Source organism: Molothrus aeneus, chromosome 4, assembly GCF_037042795.1.
Source record: "Molothrus aeneus isolate 106 chromosome 4, BPBGC_Maene_1.0, whole genome shotgun sequence".
NCBI lineage: Eukaryota > Metazoa > Chordata > Aves > Passeriformes > Icteridae > Molothrus > Molothrus aeneus.
In genome coordinates, this window is record NC_089649.1 from 58,577,624 (window position 1) to 58,593,256 (window position 15,633).

Sequence of the window (15,633 nt, forward strand, 5' to 3'; positions counted from 1 at the left end):
TATTTTAAATACTTTATCTTTCAAACATACAGCATGATACAGTTGCATCAGGGATTGGAAGGATGTAAATCACTATGGACCCTTAAATCAGATTCACTGAGATAACAGGAACATCCTCTCCAAGTTTCCTGGCAACCAGTCAATACAAACACAAATAAATAATACAGAAGCTAACACAAAATGTGCAAAAAATAGCTACATACAATTATTCTCTGTAGAATGATTATTTTTTCTGAAGATGTATGGGTCCTCCTGATAGCTGGATGTCCTGGTAGTTTAGAGGGGCCTCTAGCTGAAGCACTGGAATTCACACAAGTAACCCAAGAAACCTCCAGGATGGCATCTGCTCTCTCCTCAGTGTGTTCTGAACCCTGTATCCAAGTTCACTGCAAGCAGGCCAATGTCTGACTTGGCAGGTTCTTATCTGAATTTGATCTACCATAAATCACATTGTGCTGGAAAAACTGTGGAACTTTCTAGACCTGGTATTTCTGACTATTGCTATCCAGTGGCCAGGAAACAGCCAGCTGAGGAACAGCTGTGCAGATGATGAAGCAATTGATATTATGTAGTAAATTACTGCATGCAAGTATGCACCCAGAATCTTGCTGTACCCCAGTTTTTAAGTTTGGCCCAAGTACTGGACCACTTATGAAAATGAGTTTACTTTTCCACTGTCTTACCTATTGCATCTTGTATCAAGTGAGCAATTTAAGATCTCTCCCACTTAAATTTATATTTCACCTTCCCAAAACATGATAATCAGTCACTTAGTTTCCAAGGTCAGATGCTAGGATGGTTTTACAAACAAGTAATCTCTGTGGGTGATGTATGCATAGTATAATTTTTCTTTCTGAAATATGTGAACAGGAAGTATTAGTCTTGTTTAATTCTGGAGAATGAAGATAAGAGGAAATAGCAATGAATTTTTCTAGAAAAAGAAAATGAAGGGTGAGGCTTTCTAGCAGCAGTGGGATAATTTTTGATACGTAAACAAGCCAGTATCTAGTATGCAAGGTTTTAATATGCAGGTTTTGTAGTCCCAAAAGTAGGATGAAACTGCAGTTAGAAATCAGCTGAAGCAAAATTTATAGGCAAGGCAAAGCTAAGGCAAGCAGAGGATACGGATTCAGTTGATTAACTCAGTACACTAAAGCAAATCTGAACAAAAAGCCTGCAAAAGAAACAAACATGAGCTTGTTCCAGCTGCCTCCTCTGTCTGAAGATACAGGTCCTCTTTGTGCTGCTGGTGCAGATCTGAAGAAGAAAAAAACAAACAGGATGTTCACAGCACAGAGCTGAGTTAGGATTCTTTTAAATATCAGGGGTTTGTTGCCAAGGGTGAAGTTTGTGGCCCAAGTGCTAAACTAGAAGTTTCTTTATATGAGCCTGCCAACAGATTCCCTTTGGCTGTCATGATTCTATAAACAGAATATCTTTGCAAAACCCTGGGAACTCTTCTTTCTACCTTCACACAAGTGCCTTCTTGTCTCTCCACATCCATTTGCTGTCTCTGGCCTTATGCTTGTGATTTTATAGTGCTCTTCTAGCCAGCAGTGGTCCTGGAGGACTGTATTTTCAGAGCACTGGATGCAATAGTACCCAGATCCACTGCTATGTCTCCCTGACATTGCAGTAATGCAAATAATCCATGCCACCACTATCAGCTGGCATCTGGCTTCCCTCCTGCTTGCATTTGTAAGCCATCTCTGCCATCTAGTGGGTGTCTTTTTACTCACAAGTTTTTTCTAACGTCAGGGTGTCACCTTAAGAAGCCCAAGTCCAAATGTGACTCAGCAGGAACATCGTTCAAGTCTGGAGAGGGGTTAAGGGGCGGCACCACCATGCTAGAAGCCCCAGGTCCATTACAGCACCTTCTGGGCCATCCCTCTGCTACCCTGGCCCAGCTCTCTCCTTTGCTATGCCCATGTAACAGGAGTTTTGGTGACATAAAAAGTCACTTGTCCAACTGTGATGTTTTTGGGCTCAGGCCATTACTCTCTGGAGGCTGAGAGGGCGGCTATCAGCCTTGTTAGAGCAACCAGCCCTGGTGAAAGGGGATGCATGGACCCCTGCATGCCTGTCCCACTGTTTACTATGGAAACAGATACCTCTGCAATTAGTGATACCCCCACTGACCAGCCCCCAGCCAGTTAATGGAGCATCACAGAACACAGAAAACGTGCCTGAGAAGGCAATCAATCATCAAATCATTTATATGCATCTGCTTAAGGCTCTTTCTGAAAAGGCAGCTAGTTTCTGTGGAGGTGGTGTTATGTACTGCAGGGAATTGAGTGATTCTGGGAAGAATGTAAGTATTCATTGGCTTGTAGTATTTAAATTACTTAAATTTCAGGGAGAGGAAATGATAGTTTTGCATTCGGATTGGGAAGCTCTGTTGTGATTTGGAATAGATAAGAAATTAATCAAATTTATTACAGTGCCATGCATAGAGGATGGAATACAGTGCTCATGAAGGAAACAAGCAAGGGAACTTTTCCTAAGGAGGATGAGAACAGCTGAGTTGCTCTGGAGTTACCCCAGGAGAGGGCGAGGCTGGTGTTTCAAGTTCAACAGGGATTATGTTACTTGAGTAGCGACAAGGATGGGAGCGAAGGGGCGGCTGCTCCCCTGCTTGCACACTGCAAACGCCATGTGGCAATACTGCAGAACTGCATGCTCACCCTTAGCTGAAAGGAAAAACACATTAATGGTTTCCAAAAACCTTCTCATCTAGGCTTCCTCAGCACACACATCAGAAAACTTTGAGGAAAATTATTTAAAACCTGGGAGAGAAGAGAAATCTTCTGTCAAGAGCTCAATAAAATATTGTATTTTTCAAAGTCCTGTGCTCTTTCTTCCAGTTTGCTAATATTGTCACTATGTTCACAGCTATTATTTTGAAGGGGATAGCTGTATTTTCATTTGACACTTTGTCCTGGGGTGACCATTTAGTTGCAGAACAAGGAAATCCTATTTTAATCCACAGTGCAAGTGGCATTTTGTAAGCAAAGCCCTAACAGGAAGTCTGTTCTATGATCTACTGCCTAGAGGTCTGGAGCTATCAGTGGAATTTATAACCCCACCATTTTCATAACATTTACATGCTGGTGCTAGGATATAATTTGCATGCAGAAATACGTGTTGGATTGCAAGGTGAGTAAAAGTTTTCAGTGACCAGCAAGAACAGGGAATACTCACTTTCTCTGTGTGTACCAAGAACTGGGCATATGTTACAGAAGGTGCTGTCCACCTCCTTTTCTGTACTGCATGAAGCACTCCATGAATGCATGAAGCACTGCAGCCCCTCCCAGAGGCAGGCGAGCTGAGGTTGCACCTCTGCTGCCATAACCAGGGGCAGCAAATCAGGACTTTCACAGCAGAAGCTGTTGTTGCAATATCACACGGGTATTAACAAACAAAAATTTGCATGAGCTTGAATAGGGAAGAAAGGACAGTAAGAAATAAAGCATGGATTATCCATAAGAAGAATATAACCACAAATCAGTGTTTATGTACTGATACATTCTACAACATTCCAAACAGTGAGGAAGTTCTCATTCAGATGTTCAAGTCTCTCATGTGTACCTATATATGCAACGGCATATAGATTATGAAACATAGTCAGAACTGAAAACAGTAATCTTTACTGTAAATTCACTGAAATACATAATAAATTAATTTAATGCTCCTCATATAATATAGATAAATATGGGTAAGTAGGGAGTTTGGGAGCAGTGCTTGCTAATTACGAAGTTATGTCTTGGATGTAATCTGCATTCTTTGTAGATAACTCACTGGCCCAAGGTAAATACATCAAAATATAGAGATTAAGTCTCACACAAAATGGAAGATTAAAAGAAAACTTCCTCAAAATTTAGAACTGAAAATTCCAGTAGTGGGAGAAATGTCCTTTAGATATGTTGCCATTTGATCTATGTTTTGATTATTCAAGAAATTATATTAATGAAAGTAACTTCAAATTTGTAATAGATTTTATATCAGAACAGCGATACGTACAAACTTCACATCATCAATAATATACAAGGTTACTGTGTGATCAATGAGAACCCATTAACACCTAATTTTGAGAAGCAGGTGCTCACAGACAGCTGTGCACAATTTGTGAATAGAAACTGTTAATTCAATCCACAGTAACTAACAAATTCAAGACTACTGTGTATTGCATATGGAGAATATACAGCAGGTGGTAGAGGTGGGATCTGTTGACTTCTGTCTATTTTATTCAGTTGTAACGACACGGGGATGGGTTGAACTTCTTTTACTTACGATGCAAAGGCACACTTAGGATGATCAGGATTATCCAGGCAGAGTAAGAACATTACAGACCTGTGAAAATACCATTTTATTTATCACCTTTCAGGCAGGCAACTGAGAAAAAAAAACCATGAAAAAATGAAACAAATTCACAGTACTATCGTGTTTGAATCTTCATTAGATTTATCTTAAAATCTATGGGAATGACTAAAGCTGTGAAACCTATTGTGAATAACTGGTAATTCTGCAGACATTCAATAGTGTTTTTAACTATTGTTTAGATTTTAAATCCAAGTACATGAGGATTCTGTGTCTGGCATTGAGTAAGTACAATGTTCCACTCAATCATACAAGAAGATGTAGTGTTTTACTCAATAAACAGCCAAAAAATGTCAAATCTGAAAAATGTGACATCAACCCTCCAACATATCTGTCCCTCCTGAAGACATGACATGAATGGCACTTCAGTATTGCACAGTAAGAATCAAAATAGGTAAGGTGCTTCTGCAAATACAGCATAATAATAAAAGGTTTTCACTTACTTGTAATTGTCAGTGCAAGTGACATCAAATCCAAGAGTTTTCAGCCTGGTTTCCAGTGTCTTTACACTATTAGTTCCACAGGAATCTCTGTGAGGAAGGATTTCAATTTTATTGCAAATCTTTTGTTATATAATTTTTTTTCACTGAACTTGATGGAATTAGTAAAGTAAATCCCCATTACTTTGCCTCTTCTATATTGCATAACACCACTAGAAAAATGGTGTACATTGCTCTTTATGCTTCATTTGCTTACATTACTGTTGTTTCACAATTTATCCTTTTCACAGTTTACAGAGTCTGGAAGATTAGCTTCAGCCAGTGTAGCATTTTCAGATTCTATTCACTAATAATCCCATGTTTAATATTTGATTAGACAGAAAAAGACCTAAATAACTTTGCAAAATAGTGTTATGTTTGTAATATTCTTTGGCAACTATTTAGGTAGTGATAATGTCGATGCTGTCTTTACAGAATAAGTTTGTTATAATAAATGAGGATTATACTTGTTGTTTGAAGCTTGTTCTCTCTCTTGAATATTGAATAATAGAAAAATACAGAGAGAAAAAACTCAGAAACATTCCTAGACACAGCTCCTGTTTCTAGCACTGATTTTTTAATTTGTAGTCCAATTAGTATAAGAAAGTTTACAGAACCAACTGAGACCTCTAAATCTGCACCAACATAAAATATTAAGGCCAGTGCTACTTATTTGCTGGTCAGTAAATACCCATGACTAAAGAAAGCATATGGAGACTAACAAAGTGATTGTAGAAAACAATTAATAAAAATATACAATTACTCCCATGCATCCATTTACTGAAACATAAACTAAGATTCAGTTCTTGTCTTAGCTTTTCTTTGTAAAAAGGGCAATTTTTGCAAGGATTAGCTGTATGTTTTTTCACTCCCAGAGGGTGTGATTCTTTGATTTAGAGAGACAGGCTGAAAAATGCTAATCTGAACTATGCTATTTTACCACAGCACTGTGGTAAAATACACAACAGACAGCCCAAACTGTTTGGACTGATCAGTTTTGTTATATTTGTTTATTATTTGTTTGCTTTATTTAAATTACCAAAATTAGCAAAATTAGGCCCTTTTAAAGCCTACATTTTATTACTGGATTAATTATTGAGAGAAAAAGAGCCACCAGTTGGTATTTGCCTGCTTCTACAAATTTTCAAACAGTTAAGATAGGTGAAAATGAAAAGAATGCATATGGCAAGGTGAAAGAAGTATCACTCATCAGCACTTAATCTGAAATTCAGATTGACTCTTAGTAAAACTGTTCATGCTCTATCTTCATTCAGGGTCTAAGATCCACACACACATCTAACCAAGAGTTGGCTCCAGATCTAATATTAGAATTTATTTATATTTTCTCTAATTCTGGTATTTCTCTACTCTCTAGGAATGGCAGGTTGTGTCTCCTGTGTTCATGAAAGCATCTAAAATACTTTGTTTTAAGTAGTATGCAAATACAATCAAACAGAAAGATAAGGTGAAATTTTAAAGACAGGTCCAAAAGGAAGAAACTAATTTTTATTTTGAAGACATAACTTACCTATCTGGTCCTTCAATATCATCCACAACCCAAATGACAACCTGTGAGATTTTGTCTTTCTGGAAATTAGGTATTTCATAATCTGCAAAAAAACTGATTCAAGAAAAAAAAATTGAATTATAAAGAGCATGAAAATTAAGTAATCCTTTTAGCAAGATTTAGTGAAATGATGTGCAAGGCGTAGTGTAATCTTTTAGGGTTTTTTTCACTCAGAAGGATTTCAAGGGCTGAATGCCTGGTCTAAGTCTGGGCCTAGGTCTCTCTAATTTGCTATCATGTGTCTTCTTAAATGTCTATACCAGCACTACAGTGTCTCTGAGCCCATTTAAATGTTCTGAGACCTCCACAGGGAAGAAGGGACCATCAGCTGCCACTTCCTGGGTGGGACCAGCAGTGACAATGTGGGTCTGTCCTCCCAGGCCTTCAGGCTCTGCCATGCAAGCACAGGACATGTGCTGCTTGCCAGTGGCTGGTAGTTCATGAAGTCAGCAAATTATTTCAAATTTCTGGAGAAGTGAAACAGGAGGAGAGGTAGCAAGAGTTGCTTTCTCTGGTCCAGTCTGGTATGGTGGTAGCTGACCAGAGACCAGCAGCAGCAACAGCACGTTTGCCTTTCTGTCCAAGGTGTCCAAGCCTGTCCAACACATAGTCAAAATATAATAAAAAATAGATTCCAATTCATTTACTCAGTCATGCATAGGCTATTATCAGAAAAAAAGAAGCTTGCTCCCAAATTTGGAGAAATCTTTAACTAGAGGTGTCAGAAACCGTGGAGGAACAATGTACAACTGACTTCAGTAAAACCAATTTTGGAACTGGCTTTTATTATTAAAGAAATCTGCCAACTAAATTCATACTGTGTGAATGAGCAAAGTTATTTTTCCATGGAATGAGAAATAAATCTTAACTGAAATGATATCAGGTGACTTAATGGTGATTTAAGTGTACAAACTTTAAAACTGAATAAAGGGGGCTTTGAAATACTTGAAAACAGACCAGAGAGATGGTTAGGAAGACAGGTAGATCTTTCAGATTACTTTCTGCTATTAATATTTCACTGCCAGCTTTTTTCAAACATGATCTCTTAAACAAATTCAGTCATAAATGGACCAGAAAGATACAGAGCAAAGAAAACATATGGAGTAACTGGCTTTGTTTTCTCCTTGGCAGGCTGAGTTCCAGGGGTGATTTCACTGGGTAAACTATCACCAGACTGGCAACCCAGGGAGCTGGTGGAATTAATGTGTGTGTGAGATGTTTTTTGAAATAAAGAATCTGTAAATTAACAGAAATAAGGAATGAATTTCTAAAATATTCAATCTATAATAGATTCTGGGTATTGGCCTGCTGTCAGGTATTACCATCTGCAGAAGATTTGTTCCCAGCTGACCATCTGACCAACCCAAGAAGTCTGTTTAAGTCTTTGTGACTAGCTGAAAGCTGTGTACAGAAATGGACATTTTGGGGGACAGAGGCAAGTAGTTAGGAGGTGTTTTGGAAAAGGTGGTTCTTCTTTCTCTCCTATCCAGAGATAAAATTGTCTTTTCAATGGTTACCTTTAGTCCTCATGAATACACAGGAGGAGAGTCTCTCCTATGGGTTTTTAAAAGATGTAATTTTTTGATCTGCCTTGGACAGGACAGGTGCTGAGGTAATGAAGGGTGCATTTCTTACCACAGGTAAGCAGTCACTACAGACACATAGTAAAAGTTCTAAAGGGTGTACTTTTACATAAAATTCTAAATGTAAGCTTAGATGAGCTTCTCATGGTGGTAACAGCTCTGAATAAGGAAAAATCCACCTGTCTTTAATATAAAAGGAACTAAGAAGAAGAAGAAGCTCATCTTTGCTATTATCCTCCTCAACAAACAATTTTTTTGCTTTCTGAAACAATAATAGACTTCAAACTACATCCACTCTAGGTCATGGAGAAATAAATACTTTCCCTTTAGAACTTACCAAGTTTGCTGGTAGGCCTGACAAAGACTACACTCCTTGTAACAATATTCTCTATTTGGACATGTCCCTGAAGAGAAATTTCATTAACACTCATCTTTTTGAAGACATACACATTTTGCCACAGTACATTGGCTGATTCTAGGGCAGCCTTCAGAGCATTCACCATGCTTGCCACAGCAGTTTGTAAAATGCAGGAGTTGAAAGGATTGTTTCCATCCACTATGTATTAATCCTTCAGCCAGGGACAATTAACAGTTGTTCCCACAACTCAGCAGACTTTGATGCAACAGGTCCTTTCAGCTACACTTCTCATGCTTTGTGCAGCAGAAGACCCAAATAATTGGTTGACTTTTCTTTTTTGTGGTCATCCAGACTCTACACAGAAAATTACACTACACAGACTCCAGACAGAAATCAGTCAGTTCTCTTACCCTGGCTGTGGATAAGCTCCTCCCTCTGCAGAACCATTCAGCAAGACCTGTATCACCCCAGAGCTGTGCTTTGCATACTGCAATAGATAACAATGCTGGTCAGATCTCACAGATTTGTCACATAACTTGGTATTTTATTGCAAACAGTAACCAAGGAAAGAATTTTACCACCAAGACTATCAGAACTGCAAAAATAATACTAGACTAGCACCCTAGCAGGTCACTGAAGTAAAAAGAACAGGAACCAAACAGGCCATGGTTTAATTCAATGATTCTTCTCAAGCTATTTTCTCACATTTATAAGTACTCTTCAGCACAAAAAGAAAGCACTTTGGCATTCTCTGTTGAGTTTGATATGTAAGTAAAGGGTTTTCAGCAAGGCTGTCAAATTAGGACCTGCAATCAGTAGACAGTCAGTGTGCTTACTGTGCTTAGTATATGGTTTTTATTAACAAAGCTAACAGAATTTTAACACATTATCTAGCTAAGGTGGATGTTAAGTTCTCCTTGCTAAAACACTTGCAGCTAGTCTAAACCAGTGTACTTCTATCAGGGGAAATAATCCAGTAAAGGTAGAGGTTGAAATCTGTCGTAAACTAGCAATGTTTTCCTGAACCACCCTGGACACACTCACAGATGTAAGAAATCAGCACTAATAAAACATTTACAGTGGCTGAGGCAATCCTCCAGAAAGAATCCACCGCATTGTTTTCACATTCCGCCATGGTAGGGCAGGATTCATAGTCCAGGCCTGTAGGAAGATGTGATTTGTGCTATTAGAGAGATGATAATGACTATAAAATTGACTTTAGCAAGCAACCAAATGTATTTGTGCATTACTCACTGAACCCATGACCTATGTTTGGCATAGCACTGAAAGCTGTTGTATTTTTTCAATTTTCCATTCTTTGTAGTTTACACAAACAGTGACATTCTCAGGATTCAGTAATTTGGCTGAAATGGTTCTAACTCTGTTCCTGGGATGCAGGGAGCTCCAGGTTCAGAAGACTGAAGAAGAGGTTTATGGCCACTGCAGGACCATTTAGATTTCACTGTGTGCTCCCCTGACTGCTGTGTTAAGTATGCACATGATACAAGAGAGAACAAGACAGTGAAGCTATCCCTGATTTTTCATGGGGCAAGAGCAAATTTAGTTTCTCCAGGACACAGCAGTTGGTCTCCATTATGGTTTTACAGACAAATGTTTAACATAGCCCTCATTGTCTTACCAGGGCTGTCTGCCTGCCCACACCAGCTCAGAAAATCTCCAAGGAAGCCAAAGAGAGTATCAGCCACAGACATGTAGCGACGTCCTCTGGCAGCTAAGCTGTTGACTAGTAGCTGATTATTTTCCCAGAAAAGAGACTAGGAAAAAAAAAACATAGAGAAGAAATGTACCAACACTTGGGTGCAGACACAGTGAGATTATGGAGTATTGAAAACAGTTGAAAACATGTTTTGGTATTTCTTTGAAAATCAAGCTAATAACCAGAAATGTTAGCTATCTCTTTAAAGGAACAAAGTTTTTTAATTTTCCAGAGGTGTAAATTCTGATCCCAAGTGACTTGAGGAACAGTAGTAGTTCGATGAGAAGGGATATAGTCCTATTTTAAATATAGTTAGGCCTAGCTTTGCCTGCCTTAGCAGACAGATTTAGGGGAAGAAGAAAAAAGGAAGATATTTATAAACCAGATATATGTCACCAGAAATCTCTCAACGTTGCTATGTTGGCTTATGGTGTGAAAAAAATCCCATATGTCTAGATGTTATTTCTGTGTTTGCAGAACTCCTCATGAATTAAGCCATGTTGACAGTAGTATTTGTTGGTTTAGCTTGTAGCATTTAGAAATGAGGAATAATTGTGTTAGAGGCGCAACACATCTTTTGCACCTCCACGGTTCTTTGCAATTACTGGCACATCAAACCCTTACTGTTCCCTGGCACAGAACAATGACCTCTCTCATTTCTGCTTTTGCTTGTTCAGTGTGTCAATGTTTAACATGGCACTGTCATAATACAGCTGTAAGGAGTAAAAGCAAAAGGTGATAGCAGGCACAGCAATTGCAGCCAGAGCACCTAGCTTAAGGAAAAGCAGAGGTGGAAGTTCAGGGACTATGGCAGAGCTCCCAGCACAACAGGAAAAAGGGGGCATCTCTGTAGTATGAAAAGAGAGACATTGCTGAGAAGTTACTGCATAAAAGAAATGGAGCCAAACACATTGAAGCATGCTATCAAGTCTGAGTCTAGTTTATAAACTACAGAGTCTAGTTTATAAACTACAGACTGGTCAAAAAGAGTGACTCACAAATCAGTTACAGAATGACTCGTCAATCTTGAACTGTGTCACGTAAAATCTGTTGTATGTCACAGGGCAATTAACATAAAAAATTATTACCTTGTTAGGTGGAATTGTGTGAAATGTGAGGTTGATAAATAATTCATAATCCTTAGGATGAATGCTGCAAGGATCCTTGTTGATAAATGCATTTTTAAATGCTTCCCATATCTGTGAACAATTCTTCTCACTGTAATAATTAAAAAAAAAAAATACCAAAATTGTTTTTTTGAAGCTGAGCCAGAAAGATACATGTTCTCAACTCCTTCAAATACCCCAATTAAGGCAGAAAACTGAACTCAGGGTGGTAAAAAACTTGTAGCTCAGGAAGAGCATAGAGATCTTGTCTTCTGAGTCATAACTGCAGCAGATAAGGAAGAAGTAGCAAGGAAAATATTAGCATTTACAGTGTGGAATTAGAAACACATTATGTATGATTCAACAAAAACCTTAGTAGGTACAGTATACACAGTGAGTTTGCTATCCAATACTGTAGAAATACTGAAGAAATAGCTTTCTTTGAAATTTTCCAGATTCAAAAAGCCATTTCAAATAAACCATAGCTAAATATACAATGCTGCTGGAATGCAACACTACTCTTAAAATGTCAGATTCAAATGGAGGACAAGTTGCTAAAAAGCTTTGATAGTAGAGTAATGATGGTGACAGATGCCTTCAGCTTCTAGGTCCTGGGACTGTGCAGTTTTCTCTTGCTGGAATGAGTACAGTGACCAGGGACTGTGTGACAGGGACACACACTGTCACTATGCAGTAGCTACAAGAAGTATGTTGTTAGCATTCAACACTTCAAGTGCTGAAATAAGATGCTAGGCTGTGCACTCCAACATTTCCCTTCTGCCAGCTCTGTTTTGGGGACAAAAACCTCCATGGAGGGACAAGACAGGCTGTCTACAGATGGAAGTGTCCTATCTCTTTGGACTTTCAGGATCTCACCTGTCACAGCTCTGAGCCTGCCTGGAGTAATTAAGAAGGGAATTTCTGTTTTCACCACTTTTCCACAGTACCTTCCCCACATAATGCTGTGACAATGTCTATGCCAGGAACACTCTGCACAACAGAATATTTACATTATGTGCATTCAGCCTTCCTAACATGAATAGCTGTCACTGCAAAGCCCTAGCTTGAACAACAGTAGTCCTGAGAAGTAAACCAAACTTTGCCACTACAGTGTTTTTGCTCGTTTAGTATCATCCATAGACAGCAAGGTTTCTGCTGGTACAGGTTCTTTAGGGAGCTGCTTTGTGACACTGAATGTCACAGAAACTTTAATGGAGACTTTGTGATGAGCTATGCAGGAAACAGATCACAGATTTTCTTACAGAAATCTTTTGTCATGCTTCCAACAACTATATAAAAATTCCCTATATCTTGTAAGCAGATATGGATCTTGACCTGAAAATTTTCAGTGATGCAATATGATCCTTGATCACTAGTTTCAAGGTTTAAACAGATTTACTTGATAAAAGAATTTGCGCCCTATTTCTGATTTCAAGCTGTTGTACTTTGGCTTCTGACAGTTGTATACTCTTAGGTCTCATTTTGTTAAAGAGCTTTCTACTCAAAGCACTTACGTTAGTACTTGTGGGTTGCCATCAACTGATCTTTTAAGATCTTTCTTGACAGGTGCATCCATCAGTAATTTTCTGGTTAACTCACATACTGCTTTTTTTTTTTTCATGACTTCTCACCCAGTTTTGAACAGCTTGTAAATCAAAAGGATTATTCTGCTCTGATACTCAAAACTTCTTAGCTGTCAAAAACACTTTTTGAAACTACAGGGTGGGGAAGGACTGCAGTTCAGGAAAATGCCTTCTAATCTTAGTAGACACTAATAAGCCAGATTAATTTCACACTATTTAGTTAAAAAAAAAATTGTTTTCAAAGCTTTCATGATATACTCAAAGTAAACAAATATGGACGAAAAGCATTATAGGAACATTTGTGTTATTTAGTGTACTCCTGTTAGGAAATGTCAAATATGATCTTAATTCAAATTCAAAATCTCACTTCTGCATGGCCACAGCATTTTGTAAAATGCCTCTTTTGATTGCCATTTTGCACATTGTGTTTTAACATCTGGGGAAGCTTTTTTTATGTTCCTATAACCATCTTTATGTTTTAACTATCTTGCAGTGCAAAGACATGTTTTGCTAGCTTCCTTTCAGTTAGCAAAGTATTTTTAGAAAATTTGTGCATGAATTCAGAAGCAAAACCTGTTCAGGTGGTCACATCTGTAAAAGCTAGCTGGGGGCAACTAAGAAACAGACAATGAACAGAAAGGGCTATTAATAATTAGAATATCTATTTTGCACCTGTGCAATATGAAATTTCCATTTTGTTTGAATTACATTATTTGCTTGTAGACCTAAGGGAAATCAAAAATCCCCACATGGTAAGAAATTAGTTGCATAACTCTTCTTTTAATAATGCCATTTTCGGTCTAAATTCAGGAAAGTAGTCTTAATGTCCTGCCTGGCTTCATGCTATCCTGAGCAAGAACACTTTGATGAACATATTCAAACTTCTCAATTTTAAAATCATGTTGTGAAAATGTAACCAGAATTCAGTAAATCACAAAGCCATCATAAACATGAGACGTATAGAAATGTTTCCCAGAATACTGCATTTACATCTCTAAAAGTCCAAATCAGTTAACAATGTGGTTCAAATTTCTGCAGTAACTATCCTTTATGTTGCTCATTTTAGCATATTCTGTATTATTATTCATGTCCTGCTTCAGATATAAATGAAGTGGCATCTGTTAAGTCCTGCAGAAGCTCTACCTATCTAGAGCCTACTGCATGACCAGATTACCTACACAACTGTAAACTAAGTTCACATATTTTACATTATGTAATATATTGTAGGAATGTAGAAATCTACACTTAAAGTTTACTTCCACTTTCCATTGTGACATGTTTATAAATTTGGCAAGCTTGAACTGTTCCACTGAAATTCATGCACTGTGTTATTTGCATTAGGATGATCTTTTTTCCTTCATAAGACTTGAAAGAAGACACTTCTAATAGGTTAAGAGTATTATTGTGCAGAAGTATATTGTTTTACCTTTGTTAAAAGCGAAAAATTTGTTTTAAGTCCTTTATCTTCCTCTTTTGCAACAGGAACTGAAAATGGGAGGTTAGGGACTGGAGGTGATATTTGCAATATCATCTAACCCTGTTTAAAGAAAGCAATTCAATGCCACTGGAATCCAGATAGGGCCCCTCTGCAAATACCTCTTCACACTTTTAGGACAACTTTTTAGTGGCAGAATAAAGGGCTGAACTCCAGGAGATTGTCCTTCTTATTTTCTTCCTTTTTACAATGCAAGGAAGACAGAAAAGTGCTCTTAGCAAAGTGTGTGATTTACCTCCAGTTCTGTATAATTAGCACAACCAATAGAAGCTCCCACTGATAATCACAACCAATAGATAATCCCAATGGAGCAGTTGATTAGTACTTGATTTTTCAGGTGGATGGGCTAAACAGGTTCCTTCAGTACCACAAGACAGCTGTAAAGTGAAGTGTTCCCTTTTGTACATGACCGGACACACAGACATGCAAGGCAAATCTGGTCTTCCCAAGACTGCTGTCAGATTTGGTCCTTCCAAAACACCATCCCTGTCATTTCTGTGTGTTGCTCTCCTTACAGAAAGAAAGGTGGGGTGCAATGGGAAAAAAAAGTGAAATAAAGAATTGAAGGATTAAAAATCTTGCCTCAATTACAGTACTTTAGTTAAAATATGACATCAAAGTAATTTTGTTGTTTCCAGACAGCTACAAGCATGTTGGCTTCAAAAGGATCACTAGCATGGCTAGAAGCATAACATCAAGCTTCTGATTAACAACCATTTTGTACAGAATATAAAAAACTAATCCAGAAACAAGCAAAACTTACCCAACAGCAGGGTTCACAAGTGTAATATACTCATAGCATCTTCCAATGACAATACTTTCCAGGTTTTGAGTAGTACCTTCACCTTTCCATTTCTTTCCCTGCGCTCCTGAGAAGCTGTTCATACACAGAACAGAGACAAATAAAAGAGGGAAAAAAAGGTTCATCATAATGAATCCTTGACAATCCAAATTCTTGACAATCCAATACTTAACAGAAAAAAAAAAAAGAAATAAAAAAGTAGAGTTCAATGACACAATTTAAATGGAAACCTGCAGTCTGAACATTTAATATTTTCAGTACTAGCTACAGCTCAGTACAGAAGACAAAGGCGGGAAAAAAAACCTTGCTGGAAACTATAACCTAACTATTTCCTGGAACGATTGCAGCACAGGGATACATCACTTCCTCGTGTCTAAACTATTCCCCGCTTCAGAAAAACGAGAAACTTTGAAGGCCACCTGGTGATAACTGAAGAGAATTGCAGTATATCTCCATAAAGGGAGGAAAAAAACCCTTGCCGCTTGAATACTTAAGATGCCTTTGGTTCGCTTAATACTCGTTGCTGTGCTACACTTTCCTAAACCACTAAAGCAAAAAAAACAAAA

At 38.0% G+C, this 15,633-nt stretch overlaps 1 protein-coding gene across 1 annotated transcript; it reads right to left on the reverse strand.

Annotated features, from left to right (window-relative positions):
- Positions 1 to 15,180, reverse strand: LOC136555688 (ADP-ribosyl cyclase/cyclic ADP-ribose hydrolase 2-like). The gene is made up of 9 exons (XM_066548603.1): positions 15,029 to 15,180; positions 11,170 to 11,299; positions 10,004 to 10,139; positions 9,443 to 9,525; positions 8,775 to 8,851; positions 6,385 to 6,477; positions 4,821 to 4,907; positions 4,291 to 4,350; positions 1 to 1,257 (listed from the first exon to the last, which is right to left on the reverse strand). The coding sequence occupies exons 1-9, from the start codon at positions 15,148 to 15,150 to the stop codon at positions 1,143 to 1,145; spliced, it is 903 nt and encodes a 300-aa protein (XP_066404700.1). The 5' UTR covers positions 15,151 to 15,180; the 3' UTR covers positions 1 to 1,142.
- Positions 15,181 to 15,633: the final 453 nt, after the last annotated feature.